Below are 18,914 nucleotides of genomic sequence, written 5' to 3' on the forward strand. Positions count from 1 at the left end.
CCCCGCCTGCCACTCCCCAAGGCTCCTTCCTCTCCACCTTCTCCCCCTCCAGGGTGTCCCAGCGGGGACAGGGGTCTCACCCCTCACACAGGTGTCCTTGTGGGACCTCCACCGCGCAGGGATCCAAGCAGAGCTGGGGGGTGTGGAGGTTTTGGGGTGCTCTTCTGTTCCCCTCGCCACTCTCCTATGCCGAGAAGGCCACACACTGGGGCTGGGGCGCTGGGGCAGCTCACGGCCCGTGGCGCGGGGACCCAAAAGGGTTCCCCGGGGTCTGGGAGAGCTTCTGGTGGTTCCCGAGGAGAAAAAAAAATATGGAACGCTTCACGCATTTGTGGGTCATCCTTTCGCAGGGGCCATGCTAATCTTCTCTGTATCGTTCCAATTTTAGTATATGTGCTGCCGAAGCGAGCACGAACCCAGCCTCCTCCACTACGCTATTTAAACTACTCGCTTTTTATAATTTTAGAGTCATGGTGAGGAGCCCCTCTCAGATTCCTACTTTTTCCCTACGACTTCACTCTCCTAAGCGCTATACATCAGTTCTTATACATAAATCCTCCTTTTTGAGAAATTTTGGCGTTTCTGCGGTGAAAAACCCTGCGGAGCGGCGGGCTTTGCGCGCGATGCATGACGGGACACACCCTACTTTGCATCCCAGGGAGGGGCGGGGCCGGCGCTTGCCCTCCACCGTCCCAGCGTTCCCCGCGGCGCTCGCGCAGGCGCGGTGTCGCCGCCGTCGGTGCCGGCGGAGGAAGATGGCGGCGGGGCGCTGAGAGGACGGGACCGGGCTGCTCCGCACCGTACCGCACCGCGAGAGCCAGAACCGCCGCTCTGCGCTCCGGGACCGGCTGCGCCGCCCCGGTGACGGACCCCCCACCCCATGGCCGCGGGGCCGGCCCAGGAGCCGCGTCTCCGCTGGGCCTGCTCGGGCCGCGCCGCTACCGGGCCCCGCCGAGGCGGCGGCCCCCTGAGTCCCGACACCTGGCCCGGGCCCCGTTAGGCCTGACCCACCCGCCGCTCGGGAGTCCTCTGCGCGCAGGAGGCCGGGCCGGGTCCGGGGAGGCCGCCCCTGAGGAGAGCGGGACCGGGACAGCCCCTGCCCGGCGGCCGGCGCCCAACGGCTCCCGGTGCGGGGCTTCTCCCCGGGCCCTCGGAGGCAGCGCTTGACCCTCACACCCCTCCGGAGCGGCCGCCCGGCTCCAAGTCCGCTCAGCGGGGGGAGGAACGGCTCCTCCTGCCCAGGTCAGCGCCGCCGGAGCCCTTCGGCTGCCGGCCGCGGCCTCAGGATGTCTGAGAACCAGCCCAACGCCAACAACCACCACCCGGCCCACAACAACGGCGGCGGGGGGGGTGCCGGGGGCAACAACCGCGGCGTCCGCAATCCCAACCTCAACCAGAACCCCTTGATCAACGTGCGCGACCGCCTCTTCCACGCGCTCTTCTTCAAGATGGCAGTGACCTACGCTCGCCTCTTCCCACCCTCCTTCCGACGGGTCTTCGAGTTCTTCGTCCTCCTCAAGGTGAGGGGCAGCTTTGTAGGGAGGACTGGACGCTCCTGTTGGCTGCAGTTGGGTACTGGGGCATAAATTTCCTTATAAACACAAAAAAAATATTGGTTCTGCTAGAGGGCACAGCCTGTGTGTAGGCCACTGACCCCAAGCTGTCCCCTGAGCTCCCGTGGGCCTCTCTTCTTTGAGAAAGACATGAGGAATCATAATGGGCTGTGGTGGTACCCACACCGCCAGAGCTCTGGCACCGTAACTGGGAATAACAAGGAAATCCCTGAGCCAGCTCGGTGGGCAGCCAGGCTGGTGTGGGTCGGGTCAGGGATGTGGGCATGGAAGGTTTCTCTTTCCGAGAAAACCGCTGGTTTTGGATACATTGCCTACGTGAGAGATTGGATTGTTGGAGTCTTGTCTTTTCTGGAAGCAATTAATGCACAACCCCATCTTAAGCCCATTTCGTTCTGTCAGTTGGCACGCTGTCAGCAGCAGCACAGCGTCACACCTCTGCGCCAGGGTAAAAACCCACCTGCTTTCCTGTTGTGGGTGCAGGACTGGGGACCCACCGAGGGGCCTGGGAAATAGATAAGGGGAAGGGGGAGAGGAGCTTGCCAGGTGACAGCAGCGCAGTTCTGCTCTGAGTTTCTAAAGTTCAGTTGCTTAAAGCAAGGAAATATTTGGGAGAATTTGTCTGATACTGCACATATGTGTTTTCTCCCCTTCCAAGAAATGTTAGAGATTTTAACATCTCTTTTTTTTTTTTCCCCCTGTTGTATAACTGGATTCCGGGAGGCTGGATTGGGGACGGTGCTGGCAGTGAGGCTGTCAGGAGAGCGAGTGGTCTGGCTGGTAGCGGTTCCTGCTGCTGTTTGCCTTTGCTCAGAGCGCTCCTGAGGAAATTGGAGAGTTCACAGGGTGTCTGCAAAGAAGAGCCATGGGGTTAGGAGTCAGCCAGACTCCGTCCTGCTCTCAGCTCTGGGCGCAGAGTAGGGGTGAAGTCAGAGCCCGTGGTCCTGCGTGCTGCTGCTGGCAGAGTCCTCAAACTGCTTGTGGCTCTGCCAGCTTCATCGTGGCTCCTCCTGCCACGAGGGAGGTGTTTCTGACTTACCTTCCCCAGCATCTTCCTTTGCAGCTGCTCTGCAGATGTGGTGTTTACCCGTCTGTTTATTCATAGCAAATAGGTCAGGAAGGATGTGTAGCAAGGACAGCTGGTTTAATTAGGAATGAGCATCTTCATGCAGTTGGGAAGTGAGCGTTTGAAACTCAGCTGTACCACTTCCTCTACCACTGTTTTTCGGAGCTCTCAGCTCTGACCTTTGGACAGCACTGGGTAGTGTCATGCTGGATTTACCATCATTTACTACAGGGAGGGAATTTTATTTGTCTGCTTTGTTTTGCTGTGACTTTATAGCTGTTCCTTGGGGCAAGCCAGGGCACGGCAGTGGTGGTGCCTCCGAGCCCAGTGCCACCCCTGCCCTGGCCCAGTCTGTACCTTGCAGCAGTGAGCACTGGATCTGAACGTGGAGCTGGTGGCTCTGCCGTGGGTTTGTGTCCTCCTGCTCTTGTGGTGGGTTGTCTTCTTTTGAGGTTTGCTTCTCTCTGCCTTTGTAAAAGCTGGGTGGTCTTCTCCAGGCTTCCACATGAAGCACTTTGTGCTGAGGAGGGAATGGTTGAACACCACAGATGTGTTCCTGTGCTTTGGAGCCTCGTCACGTGTTGGTGCTGTTTGGTCACTTTGCGGGACCTTGCGCTGGGGCCTGCGTGTGTGACCTGTGTCCTGCACGGGTATCGATGGCAGCCCTGGTCTTGCAAACAGGAGGAGGTGGTTCTTGCTGCTGTCTCTGCTGTGTTCCACTGTTGATACTGCAGCACCAAAATTTCCTGATTCTTGGCTGAGGTATCAATGCAAGACCAGGGCTGCCAAACAGGAGGAGGTGGTTCTTGCTGCTGTCTCTGCTGTGTTCCCCTGTTGATACTGCAGCACCAAAATTTCCTGATTCTGGGCTGCTTCGTTATCGATGCAGAGACCACTGGGGTCGGAAAAGCATAAAAGCTGCTGCCCACTCGCAAATCCATTTGTCCAAGTTAATCCGGTGTCTTTATGGGCAAAGAGGAGGTGGTTCAAACTGGGGAGTCTGTGAACAGGCCGAAGTTGGTTGGGCTGACGAGTCTCTGCTGTGTTTCTTGCTATGTGTAGGCTCTCTTCGTGCTCTTCATCCTGGCTTACATCCACATCGCCTTCTCCCGCTCGCCCATCAACTGCCTGGAGCACGTGCGAGACAAATGGCCACGCGACGGCATCCTGCGGGTGGAAATCCAGCGCAACTCCAGCCGAGCCCCCATCTTCCTGCAGTTCTGTGGCGTTGAGAAGTTCCCAGGAATGGTAGTTGAATCCACAGCTGAGGAAGAGGAGGAGGAAGAGGAGGAGATGACTGTGGATATGTTTGAAAACAGCTCTATCAAGGTAAAGGCACGTTCCTTGTACACAGAGGGAGATGGGAACCTGGTTGTCGGTTTGGGGAGGAATGGTTTGTTAGTGCGGTCATCTCAAGTGTGCCACAGTCCCTCTGTGATCCCTTGGTCACCCAGAGGCAGAGCGTGTTCCTTGGCTCTTCCTGTGTCTCCTCATTGGCCTCTGATGGTTTGAGATAGAAATTGGAGCCCAAAAAGGTGGCTTTTGTTCTCCTTTTGGTGGTGGAGGCCTTTGCTGGGGACACGGAGGGAGCACAGAAGATGGGAGCTGAAGTGCCTGCTAACGTGACTTCCCATGCCGTGGTTTTCCAACAGTTTGAGCTGGATATTGAGCCCAAGGTGTTCCTCAAGCCGTCCCTGGTGAGCAGCACCGAGGCACTGACCCACAACGAAAGCCAGGAGTTCTCGTTTAGTGAAGCGGCCACTAAAGGTATGCAGCCTCTGAGGGAGACTGTGTCCGAGTTTGAGATGCTAGCCAGAGCAGGTAAAGACACCTTACGCTGCTATCTGTGCTCTCTCCTTCCCCTGCACCTTCCCTGCACGTCCCCTTCCTTCTGCCTTCTCTGGGCACCTGCATCGTAACCTTAAATGTCTTCCCTGACGCATTCCCCTGCGGTTAATCGTGTCGTACTAATGATGGATCCGCAGCGATACCCATCCCTTGGCTGGAGGGAGGCTGGGACTGGGGGATGATCTGGGCCATAAAATGTGCTGCAGCCTCGTGGGCTGGCACCGTGTTTCTGCAGTGACCGGTACCAGGTACCTCAGGTGAATGCAAACCTCCCTCTGCTGAGCAGCTCATCGTCCTCTTCAGCTCTGCAGGGATCCCCCTGACAGCGCACATTCCTCCTCCCATTAACAGGGTTTGGGCTGTATTTTGGGTCCCTGACTCAACACCAGTACTTGAAATAGCTAATTAATCCCGAAAGCCACCGAGCAAGTTTTATTGGATTGCGAGATACGGCATTGCTGCTCTGCATCCTGAGGGTATCATCCTGCCTTATCCCTCCCCTTCTTCCAGCACGACTTAAGCTGCTCGTGTCTCATCAACTCCAGGGGGAGATTGAGTGGCTTTGTATTATTTAAAATGGAATTCCAGTGTTGGAAAACTTCTGTTTCTAGTGGTTAGGGGAGGAAATCTATTAAAAAACGTTGATATTAAAATAGAAACATGGCAATGGGATTCTTACTTAATTTGCCTGTTTCACCTACACTTTCTTCCCTGGAAAGAGTGGAATTCTTTGCTCTTCAGAAGTACTGGTTGTGGAGGGCTGGGAGACTGGACACTGTTCCCATGGTCTTGCAGTGATTTTGCTTGATGCTGATCCAGAACTCATTAGTCCTGAATTTAAGATCATTAAGTCACGTAAGACACGTAAATATTTTTGGTGCAATACCTTTATTAATGGTTTCCTGAGCTCTGTAGGAGCCGCGTTGGGCAGTGCTGTGAGCGCCTGTGTTTGCTGAACCCTGGTTGGAAATGAGCCAGGAATGGGGTGGGAGAGAGGATTGTGCTGCTTCCCAGCGCAGTTAAGAAAATCGATCTTTTCAAATGGGCCCCAGATACCCATTTTTATTGTTTTTCCACGTTTCTTGGGCTTATAAGTACACTGAGTTTGATGTTTAGACAGAATATTTTACCACGGAAAAATGTTTTATGATACAGAGGTGGTAATTCTTTTGTTGATATTCAAACGCTTTATTTCCATTTGGTCTTACAACCGTTTTACAATGGAAACAAAAGATAAAAGGAGCCTGTGTTTGCTGCCCAGGAAACAGGATCAGAGGCAGGGAAGTGCAGTGGGCATTTCTGTCGGGCAGAAGAGGCAGGTACATTTCCTATAAGTGATTGCATCCTTTTAACTGTGGTGCTGTGAGACCTTGACAGCTGCCGCCTCTTGCAAGATGCCCTGTGACAGTTTGAAAGATCAGGGATTGAATTGCTTGGCTCCTATTCATCAGGAGGTTTTTATCCTTTCAGAGACAGTTTAGCAAAAGGCATCTATTTTGAACCTTTCTTTAAAAAGAAAAAAAAAAAAAAAGGAAAAATCAAGGAAACTTCAGGCAGCAGATTTTTTTGCAGAGCTGTTCAAGGAAGCTTCAGGCAGCAGATTTTTTTGCAGAGCTGTAATTGCTCCTGCCTTTAGTTCTGGGGTTTGTAATTGCAGCAGTGAGCTCTGTCTCCTGGGAAGCGCAGCACTCCTGCCCTCTGGAGTGTTTACTCGGTGTTCAGCAGGTGTAAGGTGTATTTCCCTGCTGTTTCCTGAAAACACAGAGAGCAGAAATTGGACAGAGCAGGAACAAGTGGTCTAGGACTCCCCAGGCAAAGGTGTGGGCAGATCCTGGGCAATGTTTAACACAGCTTGGAACCCGAAGCTTTCCCCCAAGTTTCATGTTAAGGTTTAATGTCAAGGGAACGGGCTGCGATTTCAAAGAATTTGTATTGATTTGTTTTACATCGGGGGAAGGAAGCCTGGAGCCTGCGTTTGCAACTGATTCTCTTTCCCAGAACGTGGTGGGAGGGAGAGAGGGAGGGGGGAACCCAGAGGTGCTGTGTGTTCCTGGCGACTGATTGCACACCCCGGTGCGGGGTCTCGCTCTCCGCAGTGTGGCCGCAGGAGGAGTACATCGTGGAGTACTCGCTGGAGTACGGCTTCCTGCGCCTGTCCCAGAGCACCCGCCAGCGCCTCAGCATCCCCGTCATGGTGGTGACTTTGGGTGAGTGAGGGGCTGCCCTGCGCTGCCGCAGCGGTGGGCGAGCGCTCTGCGCAGGGGCCTACGCGCCGCTTCCTCCTCAGCCTGGTGGAAACTATTTATAACAGGTGATGGCGCTCATTTTCCACGCAGGGGAGCGGCTCTGCCGAGGCCTTATTGCGTTAGTAGGTCATTCCTCTCCAGGAGGAGCGGTGTGAAATGGTGGAGCCTGTTTTGGGGAGCCCTGATGTTACATCCAGCAGTTCTCTCGCTGGGGAAGGAGGAGCCTCTTGGTGCCGAAGCTCTGGGCTCCACGTGGAGCAGCCGTGGCACAGGGTTAGAGCCCAGTGGGGACAAGAGCTGTGTGTGTGTCAGGGACGATACCAAGAAGGACTCGGCTGTGCCCTTGTGAGCACCAGCAGGGCATCTTCCTGGAACACTGTTCTCTTCTCCTGGCATTTGCTCTGTTGAAACCTGCCTGAGTCAGGAATATAGTTTCAAACCTTCTCATGCCTGTGAACTTAATTGGTCTGTAACGAGCTGTTAGTGCAGCCATCAGAGGAGATTTCATTACTTATTCCTCTAAGCAAACTGAAGTACAGCTGGGCTGGAGTATTAAGCAGTTATCCCATACAGGTAATGGGCTGTTAAATGTCTATTTACTGACCTGGGTTTTCCAATTCAGCTGAACAAATTCCTTCATAAGTATCCCAGTAATTTGCTGAAAAATTATTTGTGTTCATGCTGCCTGTTTTGCTTAGATTTGAGTTATTTTTACGGGCTGGTGAGTGTTGTGCAGTAGAACACTGTACCAGCCTCATGAGCTGGAGTGTTTGTGCCCGGAGCCGTGGGAGGTGTTGCCGTGTCCTTGCCACAGGAGGGTGGATGGGGATGGCAGGTCCCAGCAGTGTCACTGAGCCCAGCTGATGGCTAAAAGGTCTTGACCGGGCCTTCTAAATCCTACCAGAACTTGTTTGTCTGGGCCATTAGCTGGGGTGAGCCCGGGGAGATAGTCCAAGGCAAACTCCCTTTATGTGGGTGCCAACAGAGAGTGTGACAGCCCTGATGTCATTCCTAAGGCCTGATTGACGTTAGCATTTTGACAGCATGGCTAGATCTGTCCGGGTGTGACATTCTTCGTAATTGCTCCTGCCTTTAGTTCTGGGGTTTGTAATTGCAGCAGTGAGCTCTGTCTCCTGGGAAGCGCAGCACTCCTGCCCTCTGGAGTGTTTACTCGGTGTTCAGCAGGTGTAAGGTGTATTTCCCTGCTGTTTCCTGAAAACACAGAGAGCAGAAATTGGACAGAGCAGGAACAAGTGGTCTAGGACTCCCCAGGCAAAGGTGTGGGCAGATCCTGGGCAATGTTTAACACAGCTTGGAACCCGAAGCTTTCCCCCAAGTTTCATGTTAAGGTTTAATGTCAAGGGAACGGGCTGCGATTTCAAAGAATTTGTATTGATTTGTTTTACATCGGGGGAAGGAAGCCTGGAGCCTGCGTTTGCAACTGATTCTCTTTCCCAGAACGTGGTGGGAGGGAGAGAGGGAGGGGGGAACCCAGAGGTGCTGTGTGTTCCTGGCGACTGATTGCACACCCCGGTGCGGGGTCTCGCTCTCCGCAGTGTGGCCGCAGGAGGAGTACATCGTGGAGTACTCGCTGGAGTACGGCTTCCTGCGCCTGTCCCAGAGCACCCGCCAGCGCCTCAGCATCCCCGTCATGGTGGTGACTTTGGGTGAGTGAGGGGCTGCCCTGCGCTGCCGCAGCCGTGGGCGAGCGCTCTGCGCAGGGGCCTACGCGCCGCTTCCTCCTCAGCCTGGTGGAAACTATTTATAACAGGTGATGGCGCTCATTTTCCACGCAGGGGAGCGGCTCTGCCGAGGCCTTATTGCGTTAGTAGGTCATTCCTCTCCAGGAGGAGCGGTGTGAAATGGTGGAGCCTGTTTTGGGGAGCCCTGATGTTACATCCAGCAGTTCTCTCGCTGGGGAAGGAGGAGCCTCTTGGTGCCGAAGCTCTGGGCTCCACGTGGAGCAGCCGTGGCACAGGGTTAGAGCCCAGTGGGGACAAGAGCTGTGTGTGTGTCAGGGACGATACCAAGAAGGACTCGGCTGTGCCCTTGTGAGCACCAGCAGGGCATCTTCCTGGAACACTGTTCTCTTCTCCTGGCATTTGCTCTGTTGAAACCTGCCTGAGTCAGGAATATAGTTTCAAACCTTCTCATGCCTGTGAACTTAATTGGTCTGTAACGAGCTGTTAGTGCAGCCATCAGAGGAGATTTCATTACTTATTCCTCTAAGCAAACTGAAGTACAGCTGGGCTGGAGTATTAAGCAGTTATCCCATACAGGTAATGGGCTGTTAAATGTCTATTTACTGACCTGGGTTTTCCAATTCAGCTGAACAAATTCCTTCATAAGTATCCCAGTAATTTGCTGAAAAATTATTTGTGTTCATGCTGCCTGTTTTGCTTAGATTTGAGTTATTTTTACGGGCTGGTGAGTGTTGTGCAGTAGAACACTGTACCAGCCTCATGAGCTGGAGTGTTTGTGCCCGGAGCCGTGGGAGGTGTTGCCGTGTCCTTGCCACAGGAGGGTGGATGGGGATGGCAGGTCCCAGCAGTGTCACTGAGCCCAGCTGATGGCTAAAAGGTCTTGACCGGGCCTTCTAAATCCTACCAGAACTTGTTTGTCTGGGCCATTAGCTGGGGTGAGCCCGGGGAGATAGTCCAAGGCAAACTCCCTTTATGTGGGTGCCAACAGAGAGTGTGACAGCCCTGATGTCATTCCTAAGGCCTGATTGACGTTAGCATTTTGACAGCATGGCTAGATCTGTCCGGGTGTGACATTCTTCCTCCCAGTCCTGCCCAGTTTAGTTCTATTGCCCAAGGTCTGAGGGCAGACACAGGTCTGCTGGCTCTTGTGTCCCTTGGGGGAGGAGAGGGCTCTGCGCTTGCCCCCACCTCTGCAGCTCCAGGTGTGAGCAGTCTGAGTGGGTTTTTGTCTTCTCTCTAGATCCTACCAGGGATCAGTGCTTTGGGGACAGGTTCAGCCGCCTGTTGCTGGATGAGTTCCTGGGATATGATGACATCCTGATGTCAAGTGTCAAAGCTTTAGCTGAAAATGAAGAAAACAAAGGTAAGGCTTGGAGGAGTGGCTTTCGGCAGCTGTGCAGAGCAGTTGATGCTTTTCTGTGGATGCATGACTGTCATCTTCTGACTATTGATTAATCTCTATGCGGGGAACAGTTCCCTGTGTTACATAGAGATGTTATTGTCAAGGACAAAATGAAACGAGCAGGGGGGGAGAGATGTCTGCAGACGTGATTGCCTACTGCCTTGTTGCACTGCATAGCAATAGGAGTGAGGCTGTCAGGAGCTGCTGCCATAGACCTGCTTTAAATCCTGGTCCTTTAGAAGGCAGTGGAAGTTTGTTCTTAGTTTGTGGGTTAATCACACTGAGCTTGTGTGTTTGGTTTCTTTTCCTCCAGGTTTCCTCCGCAATGTGGTGTCTGGGGAGCACTATCGCTTTGTCAGCATGTGGATGGCCAGGACCTCCTATCTGGCAGCCTTTGTCATCATGGTCATATTTGTAAGTTGGCAGGAGCTGGGCATTGCCTGGACTCTGAGCCCGTGCTGCTCAGCATCTGTTTGCTCTAACAGCACAGGCCTGAGCTCTCATCTGCTTTTAGAGCTAAGCTGATGGAGTTTGAGGTTCTGCTCTGTTTGTTTTGTTTTTCGTGTGGGTTCCTAAAGTCCTAACAAGGAACAAAGAGAGGAGCTGAAATGGGATGATTTAATGGCTTTGTTGTCCAAAGGGCGATTCGGGTTTGGGAGTCTCTAAGTTAAACACTGGCTGCCAGGGCACAGGGTGCAGAAGTTTGTCCTCTGAGTCTTTTAAGAACAGGTCTAACTAATTACCAGGAGTGAGCAGGGTAGAACCAAGTCTCCTGTGATTACGTGTGAGACGAGGTGATTACAGATAAGTATCAGACAAGATCCCAAGTGATAGCTAAGCCCATGTTCATAGTCTTGGGTGACTGTCTCCCTCTGTGTCTGTCCGTCCCCTGCTGCAGCTCCTCGTGCAGTAACGCTGTGGCCAGTGAGCGGGGAGGCAGCGAGCCACAGGGCTGGTGTCGGGAGGGTTCTGTGCTCCTCCCAGCAGCACAGATGTGGGATGGGAGAAGCCCTAGTTCCAGCTCTGCTGCTTGGTTTGGCCCCTGCTCAAATATTCAGAATCGGTCTCTTTACAAACAAATTACTTACTGCCTATTTCACTGCAGTAATACAAAGATTAATTGCTGTTTGTGAAGTCCTAATTACTCTTTGGGAAGTCGGTCTGCGGGGCTCAAACTAACGAAGGTGGGATCTGTGGCAGCGCCGTGCGGCATCGCGAGTCCCAGCTTGCCTGTCCCGGCCTCTGCCCGGTGTGATTTTGAACGGGGCTCCCCGGGCCTGTGCTGCTCTAACCCCGGCTTCTCTTCTGTTTCAGACCCTGTCCGTTTCGATGCTGTTGCGCTACTCGCACCATCAGATCTTTGTCTTCATTGGTAAGGACTTTTCTATGGGATTTAGGGTGTGCTCGACTCTGTGCCTGCTCCAGCACAGTGTATCGTGTATGTACTTGTGACTGTCGTTGTTTAGAGGGGTCCTGCAAGTAGCTGCACAGGGAGTGTATCCCCTTGTGTCCCTGTGCTCCAGAGCTGTTCTGTCTCATGACGTGTATCGGGGACAGTGGGCTGCACTGCAGGCTGCAGTGCTCTGAACAGGGGGTGATTCAAAGGGGTGGAGGGTTTCGTGGCCCCATGTCCCCCTCGTGTTACAGCGTGTTTTCCTTCTCGCAGTCGACCTGCTGCAGATGCTGGAGATGAACATGACGATCGCGTTCCCTGCGGCTCCCCTCCTCACTGTGATCCTGGCTCTAGTAGGTAAGGACTCTGCTGGACAGTAGGAAGTGCAGTTCCCTGTTCTGACCTGCCCCGGCAGGTGATTAGTGTGTCCGCTCGTCACAAGGTGGAAGGCTCTGGAATTTGATGGCCCAGAGACCTGCATTGTCCTTCCGGGTCCCCTGGAAAAGCAGTTCATTTGGAAATCACACTGACTGAAGCTTTGTCTGTCGCTGTAGTTCATTTCAGATTCACACTTCTTGTGACCACGTTGCATTAGCACAATTAAAACACAACTAACAACAAAACCCCCCGAATCTGTGCAGTGTGGAGCCGGCTGGTGCTCTGGCCTGTGCAGGGACAGCAGTGACACGTTTGGCCTTAATCTCTTGAAACAGCTTGGGTTTTGTGCTGGGGTCTTTGCTGTATGTTCATGAGGCCCCAGTTGTGGATGTGACAGCGGGTTCCTTCACGTGCTGCTTTGGGAAGGCCGTTGCCGCACGGGGGTCTGTGCCCTGCAGTGTCCTCATCTCAGACACCCTCTGTCCCCTAGGGATGGAGGCCATTATGTCCGAGTTCTTCAACGACACCACCACTGCCTTTTACATCATCCTCATCGTGTGGCTGGCCGACCAGTACGATGCCATCTGCTGCCACACCAACACGAGCAAGAGGCATTGGCTCAGGTAAGAGCTGGCACCTCATTGCACATCCTTGCAGTGAGTCCTGTCCTCTGGTGGGAGGCGGCTTTGGGTCTTCCCCAGCCCTCCCAGGCAGGAGAGCTTCCACTCGAGAGCTTCTGTGGGTCTCCTTGGGAGCTGCCCTGGGTGTCACAGGGTCCAAAGTGGAATTGTTTCCACTCTGGGGTTGTGCCTGGATGTCAAGAATCACCTGCCCTTTGTGTTTCTCTGTTGAAGAGCTGTTGACAGCAAGGAGGTTCTAATTACCTGTTAATGGGAGTCTGCACCACCCTCTGCAGAGTGCCCCAGCCCAGAGCAGAGTCAGGAGTAGGGAGAAGCTCATGTTTGTCCTGTCCATTGCTGAATCCTCATGCTTACTGCCTTTCTGTCCAGGTTCTTCTATCTGTACCACTTTGCCTTCTATGCCTACCACTATCGGTTCAACGGGCAGTACAGCAGCCTGGCTCTCGTCACCTCTTGGCTCTTCATCCAGGTGAGTCGCTGCCACTTGTGTTGCTGACCAGGAGGCAGGTGCCATCCCAGGAACTCTGTCCTGGTCACCCCACGTGCCTCAGAGGGGTCTCCCTACCCACGGTTTGAACTCTTACGTGGCTGATTTTAGCAGCACAGCCGGTAGGAGCAAAGTGTAGGAAGTAATTGCATTTTGGGTGGGTTGGAAAAATGCCTTTATCCTTCTTCTCAGCCCTTGGAAGGGCAGAGGGTTGTACTCCATTGCCTGCCTGGAGAGGAGCTGTATCAGCTCTGACAGCAGCTTGCAGGGGTTGTAGTGGAAGAGGGAAATCTGTCCAAAGTTTCAGATAACTCTGAGCTGTCAGAGCAGCCCAGTTCCCCTCACAGGGAGAGGAGAGCTTGGTTTCCTAAGCTATGCCTGGGCTCGGCCCAGCCCCAGCGAGTGACTCCTTTCCCTTTCCTTCTCCAGCACTCCATGATTTACTTCTTCCATCACTACGAGCTGCCGGCCATTCTCCAGCAGATCCGGATCCAGGAGATGCTGCTGCAGAACCAGCAGGTGGGGCAGGGGACGCAGACCACGCTCCAAGACAACCTCAACAACAACACTACGGCTGCCCCCGTGGACGTGGGGAGCCGCCGGCCCCACTTGCCGGCCGGGCCCTCGGGGGAGAGCAGTGGCCCGGCCGCCCTGACCCCCGGCGAGGCCTCCAGCGTCATCGCCGCTGCCACGGCAGCTTCTGTGGGCAGCGACCTCAACTGGGTGGCCGAGACGGCCGCCATCGTCACGGAAGCCTCGTTCCTCTCCGACCTGAGCACTACCCTGCTGGAGCCCAACATGGTGCACGAAGCCATGGCCAACGGGAGCCCTCAGGATGCTGCCGCCGCCTCCAGTTTGGTCGCCCGCATCAGGGTCAGCAGCGACCACCCGGAGACGGCCATGGGCTCCATCACCATTGAAGTCACCTCAACGTCTGTGGTGGCTGCAGCAGATGTCCCTGCCGCAGAGGTGGCACCAGCTGCCCCCCTTGTCCCGCTGCAGGAGGAGGGGACCCCCGTCCCCAGCCCTTCCCGTCCTGGGCAGACTGAGGCCGTGGAGGGCTCGGAGAGCCGAGCGAGGCCCGGCAGCAAGGACTGCGTTGCAAACAGCAGCGCGGCAGAGACCCCTCCGGCTGCGGCGGGGGACACTGATCAGGACAGAGGCTTGGGTTGTGCTCTGGGGGACCGGGGACAAAGCAGCCCCTGCCCAGCACCAGCGGATAATAGGCCGAGCTCCAAACCCTGCTCGGAGCCAGACTCCAGGAGCCTGTCTTGAGTCCTGTTACTGTAACTCTGGACTGCCAGGGGGGCGTTTGGATTGTGTTTGTTACGATTTCTCACTTCACCATCATCCTTAACCCATGAATTCCTCTTAGTGGAGGCAGAGCGCTGGGACAGAGAGAAGGGGCTGCACTCAGCTCCCCTGGGAAAAGCCCGTGTGTGTGTGAGCGGCCGCTGTGCCCGGGGCTGCGGGGACGGAGGGACGAGCCCTTCGCTCCTGCTGCCCCCTCTGGCCCCACGGCTGGCTCCCTGCCACGGCTTTTCCCTGCCCCTGGCTTTGCCCCCTGCCTTCCCATTTTCAGCCCAGGTGCTGTTCACAAGCGTAAGCTGGTTTTGTGACAGAGCCACGCGTGTGTGTGACAGCTCTGGGTAGAGCCACGGCTGCGTGTGAACAGGGAGAGTGTTTTCAGACACCCTGGGGAGAGCCCCAGGGGCGAGACCTGGTGAACTTCCCTTCTCCTTAAGGGGAAGAGGAGCTCAAGACCTTCCCCAAACACTAGATCTGCTCAGGCCAGGGCAAAGCTGGGCAATAACCAAAGCAGAAGCTGCAGTTCAGCCCAATTTTTTCTGTCCTTGAGCTTCCATCCGTCGTGGGTTTGGGGGTAGAAGGTGCCATGTCCCTGTTGGAGCTTCCATCCCAGGAGGGGTGTGTGGGGCTGGGGTGGGCTCCTGCGTGGTGCTGTCGCTTCTGCGGCTGGTGACCTCTGCCAGGGCTTGGGGAACATGGCCTCTCTTAGATGTACGTGGGCAGCGTGGAGTGGGAGCTGCTGGCACAGGGTGTCGGTGTCTGCAGGGACTGAGCCGTGGTGTCGGTGTCTGCGGCGGCGTTTGGATGAGGAGGACGCGGCTCTGTCCCTGCTCAGCTCTGCTTTCGGCGCCTGCTGCCGGGGGTGACGTAGTTTGCTTTTCAGTGCCTTGTCCCTCAAAGGGGACACGTTTGCATTTAAGATCAGCCCCATCCCAGAGGAGAGATCGGCTTTTCGCTGGCTGAACTGTTGCATGAGGTGGTTTAGCAAAGAACCAAAACACTAAAGCCAAGACATTTCAGCTGTTTTTCCCCCTCCCTCCCCTGGCAGCGGGGGTGAAGCTGGCTGTGCCCGACCCTTCTGCGCCACGGGTGGCATGGGGCTGAGTTGGGGGGCTGGGACAGGGACCGGCTGCTGCCAGGGATGCACTGGACCCCACGAGGACGTGGCTGGGAGCAGGGTTTGGGTTTGTAGGTGGAGCGGAGCGAGGCAGGAGTGTGTGGTGTCTGCAGGGCTGAGGGGAGCTCAGGATGTGGAAGGGCAGCGCTGGGAGGTGACCTTGGGGATGCTCTGCTCTCTGGGGGGAGCAGGTCCCTGTGGAAGTGTCCCCAGTTCAGCCCAGTCTCCCCCAGCTGGAGGGTCCCATGTGCATCTTGGTGTCTTCCACCAGGAAAGGGGGTCCTATTGGCACCCTGGGGGCTTGGGGCCCTGGCTTCGCTTTCTCTGCATTTCCCACCCAGGTGCCCCCCTCTTTTTTCTTTTCTTGTTGTCCGAAGGAGCCCTGGGTGTTGCTCGGGGGAGCTGTGACCAGCACCTCGGCTCCTCCTGTAGCCACCCGTCCTGGGAAGGGGCCTCGATGGCCACTGGCTCCTGCCTCCGGTGGATGTGCCAGAAGCTCAAGACCTTCCCCAAACACTAGATCTGCTCAGGCCAGGGCAAAGCTGGGCAATAACCAAAGCAGAAGCTGCAGTTCAGCCCAATTTTTTCTGTCCTTGAGCTTCCATCCGTCGTGGGTTTGGGGGTAGAAGGTGCCATGTCCCTGTTGGAGCTTCCATCCCAGGAGGGGTGTGTGGGGCTGGGGTGGGCTCCTGCGTGGTGCTGTCGCTTCTGCGGCTGGTGACCTCTGCCAGGGCTTGGGGAACATGGCCTCTCTTAGATGTACGTGGGCAGCGTGGAGTGGGAGCTGCTGGCACAGGGTGTCGGTGTCTGCAGGGACTGAGCCGTGGTGTCGGTGTCTGCGGCGGCATTTGGATGAGGAGGACGCGGCTCTGTCCCTGCTCAGCTCTGCTTTCGGCGCCTGCTGCCGGGGGTGACGTAGTTTGCTTTTCAGTGCCTTGTCCCTCAAAGGGGACACGTTTGCATTTAAGATCAGCCCCATCCCAGAGGAGAGATCGGCTTTTCGCTGGCTGAACTGTTGCATGAGGTGGTTTAGCAAAGAACCAAAACACTAAAGCCAAGACATTTCAGCTGTTTTTCCCCCTCCCTCCCCTGGCAGCGGGGGTGAAGCTGGCTGTGCCCGACCCTTCTGCGCCACGGGTGGCATGGGGCTGAGTTGGGGGGCTGGGACAGGGACCGGCTGCTGCCAGGGATGCACTGGACCCCACGAGGACGTGGCTGGGAGCAGGGTTTGGGTTTGTAGGTGGAGCGGAGCGAGGCAGGAGTGTGTGGTGTCTGCAGGGCTGAGGGGAGCTCAGGATGTGGAAGGGCAGCGCTGGGAGGTGACCTTGGGGATGCTCTGCTCTCTGGGGGGAGCAGGTCCCTGTGGAAGTGTCCCCAGTTCAGCCCAGTCTCCCCCAGCTGGAGGGTCCCATGTGCATCTTGGTGTCTTCCACCAGGAAAGGGGGTCCTATTGGCACCCTGGGGGCTTGGGGCCCTGGCTTCGCTTTCTCTGCATTTCCCACCCAGGTGCCCCCCTCTTTTTTCTTTTCTTGTTGTCCGAAGGAGCCCTGGGTGTTGCTCGGGGGAGCTGTGACCAGCACCTCGGCTCCTCCTGTAGCCACCCGTCCTGGGAAGGGGCCTCGATGGCCACTGGCTCCTGCCTCCGGTGGATGTGCCAGAGCGAGGGATTTACCGTAGGCTTTTAAGAGGATTTGCTGAATGAAGAGAGTAGAGTTCATTCTATTTAATTAATGTACAAAATGTGTTTGTATATAATAATAAATATTATATCTAACAGCGGCGGTGGCGCTGCCCCCGTGTCCCACCAGCCCTTGTGCTGGTTCCTGCTGGAAGTTGAGGGTCAGGGGGCACGGGGGCAGCACGTCGAGCTCCGTCCACCCCATACGGCTCAGAGGGGTGGGGGCAGCACCGGGGGCTGAGCCCCCATCCCCTTCACAGTCCCTGTCACGACTCTGCTCCCCCATGTTCATGTGCGCGTGGAAGGGCCGTGGGGAGGGAGGGTCCTTTCCTGTGCTCTCGCCCCAGAGTCACCCCCGTTGGGCTCTGGGGGATGGAGTTTCCTCCACTGGCCCCGCTGGGCTGGGACAGGGGATGGTGACAGCCACGTCCATCTCACCGTGTGCCCGGGGAAGGCTCCCTTCCCGGTTGGAGGTGGCCCTGGAGATCAGCCTGGTGGCCCTGCTGTGGGATCCTGGGGTCCTGGCCCATCCTCCGCCATGGGACGGGGCTACTCACCTTCCTCCTCCTCCTCCTCATCTCCACTGGCCTGCGGGGGGGCTGGCATGGGCCTGTGGAGGAGGAAGGGGAGGGGTTACCCTCGCCCCCAGCCTTGCTGCATTTAAGATGCAGCTGGAAGAGAAAAAGCAGACTTTATTTTGTTTCCATCGTCTTTATTTACAGGGTTTAAAAACGCAGCGCTGCTGGAGGCTCTGCCTGCAGAACTGCTGGGGGGGCCTGGGTCTGTGCAGCCTCATCCCACCTTCCCCAAAACACCCCCCCGGCTGCGGTCAGCGTTTAAACCCCCAGCATCGGCGGGTTGGGAGGGAGATGAGGGAGAGATGAAGGCCCCGGAGCCGGGGAAGGGACCCCCACTCCATCCTGCCACCCCTAAGGCCTTTTTCCTTCCATCCCTTGTCTCTTTCCTCCCCCTCTGACCAAGGGAGTGGGTGCTGCTCTCTCCTGCCCAGGGATGTTTTGGGGGCTCCCACCTCCTCCCTGCCCGGGGACCGGGCTGAGCCCCCCGTCCCGTGTCACCTCTCTTCCTGGGTCTCCTTGGTGGCCCGGACGCTCTTCGCGGTGCCCAGCACGGCCACCAGCTCGCTCTTCCTCACCAGGGCCACCCGCAGCTGGTCCCGCATCTCCTGGATCTTCCCCTCCAGCTCCCGCAGCTCCTTCTCACTGGACGCCCTGTCCAGGGGCTGCGGCACCCGCCCGTTCCCGGGGTGTCGTGGGGACCCCCCCTCCTCCTCGGGGGGAGCTTTGTCCAGCTGGAAGCGCACCCGCCGTGCCCCCTTCTTCAGGGCACCCCAGGGCTGCCCCGCTGCCGGCTCCTGCCCGGGCTGGGGGTCACACCTGTGTGGGGAGGGGGAGAAGGGCTGAGCTGGGGACTTGGGGGGGGTCCTTCCACGGCCCTGGGGCTCATGGTGCCCACAGGGAGGAGGAGGAAAGGGGGGGCAGGCACCCAGCCCCAGCCCTACCTCTGCTCCAAGCCTGGCTGCCGGCTGCTCCGCTCCTCCGTGCCCGTGTTCAGAGCCCGGTGGATTTTCTGTGGGGCGCACGGGGAGGGTGAGAAGGATGGGGGGGGTAATGGGGTCTTTGAGGGGCTGGGTGAGACCCTTCCCACAGGCCCCCCCCCACCTGGCTCGTGTGCAGCCAGTAGTTGAATTTCTTCTTGCGCTTGATGCGGGGCAGGACCAGGCGGTAGAAGACGTGCTCCCCCAGGGAGGTGAGCAGGGACCCGCTCAGCCCGATGCACAGCAGCACGAACAGCCCCGAGAAGTGGTAGATGCCCATCTGCAGGGTCTGCGGGGAGAGGGAGGGGGGTGTCAGCTGGGCTGGGCTGGGGGGGGAGTTGGGAATCAGTCCCCCACCTCCAGAGCCCCCCCCGAGGCGAGGGTCTGGCCGCCCCCACCTCCGTGACGGCGAAGACGCGTTTGCCGCAGGGCACCATCTTGTACCACTTGTCGTGCAGGAGGTCGATGAACCCGGCCGACTTGTAGCGGCTGATGAACTCGGAGATGTTGGAGGTCAGCGG

At 56.6% G+C, this 18,914-nt stretch overlaps 2 protein-coding genes across 3 annotated transcripts in view; one reads left to right on the plus strand and one right to left on the minus strand.

Annotated features, from left to right (window-relative positions):
- Positions 1-732: 732 nt before the first annotated feature.
- Positions 733-15,662, plus strand: TMEM259 (transmembrane protein 259). Of its 2 annotated transcripts, none has more exons than XM_014958626.1 (11): positions 733-1,520; positions 3,700-3,966; positions 4,290-4,458; positions 6,582-6,692; positions 9,675-9,797; positions 10,150-10,250; positions 11,151-11,208; positions 11,503-11,586; positions 12,098-12,230; positions 12,618-12,717; positions 13,165-15,662. In XM_014958626.1, the coding sequence occupies exons 1-11, from the start codon at positions 1,287-1,289 to the stop codon at positions 14,008-14,010; spliced, it is 2,226 nt and encodes a 741-aa protein (XP_014814112.1). In that variant the 5' UTR covers positions 733-1,286; the 3' UTR covers positions 14,011-15,662. The 2 variants fall into 2 exon arrangements, with proteins under 2 accessions (XP_014814112.1, XP_014814113.1); XM_014958627.1 differs by having other exon boundaries at positions 4,290-4,404.
- A 1,268-nt stretch (positions 15,663-16,930) lies between these two features.
- Positions 16,931-18,914, minus strand: part of GRIN3B (glutamate receptor, ionotropic, N-methyl-D-aspartate 3B) — a 7,834-nt gene continuing 5,850 nt past the window's right edge. Inside the window, exons 6-10 of the mRNA XM_014958566.1 lie at positions 18,792-18,912; positions 18,518-18,682; positions 18,358-18,425; positions 17,915-18,232; positions 16,931-17,448 (exon numbers count right to left, since the gene is read on the minus strand). Of these exons, the coding sequence (XP_014814052.1) occupies positions 17,388-17,448; positions 17,915-18,232; positions 18,358-18,425; positions 18,518-18,682; positions 18,792-18,912 (733 nt within the window). The 3' untranslated portion in view covers positions 16,931-17,387. The remainder of the gene's footprint in view (positions 17,449-17,914; positions 18,233-18,357; positions 18,426-18,517; positions 18,683-18,791; positions 18,913-18,914) is intronic.

The sequence above is a fragment of the Calidris pugnax genome, unplaced genomic scaffold, assembly GCF_001431845.1.
Source record: "Calidris pugnax isolate Ruff unplaced genomic scaffold, ASM143184v1 scaffold425, whole genome shotgun sequence".
In the NCBI taxonomy this organism is placed as follows: Eukaryota; Metazoa; Chordata; class Aves; order Charadriiformes; family Scolopacidae; genus Calidris; species Calidris pugnax.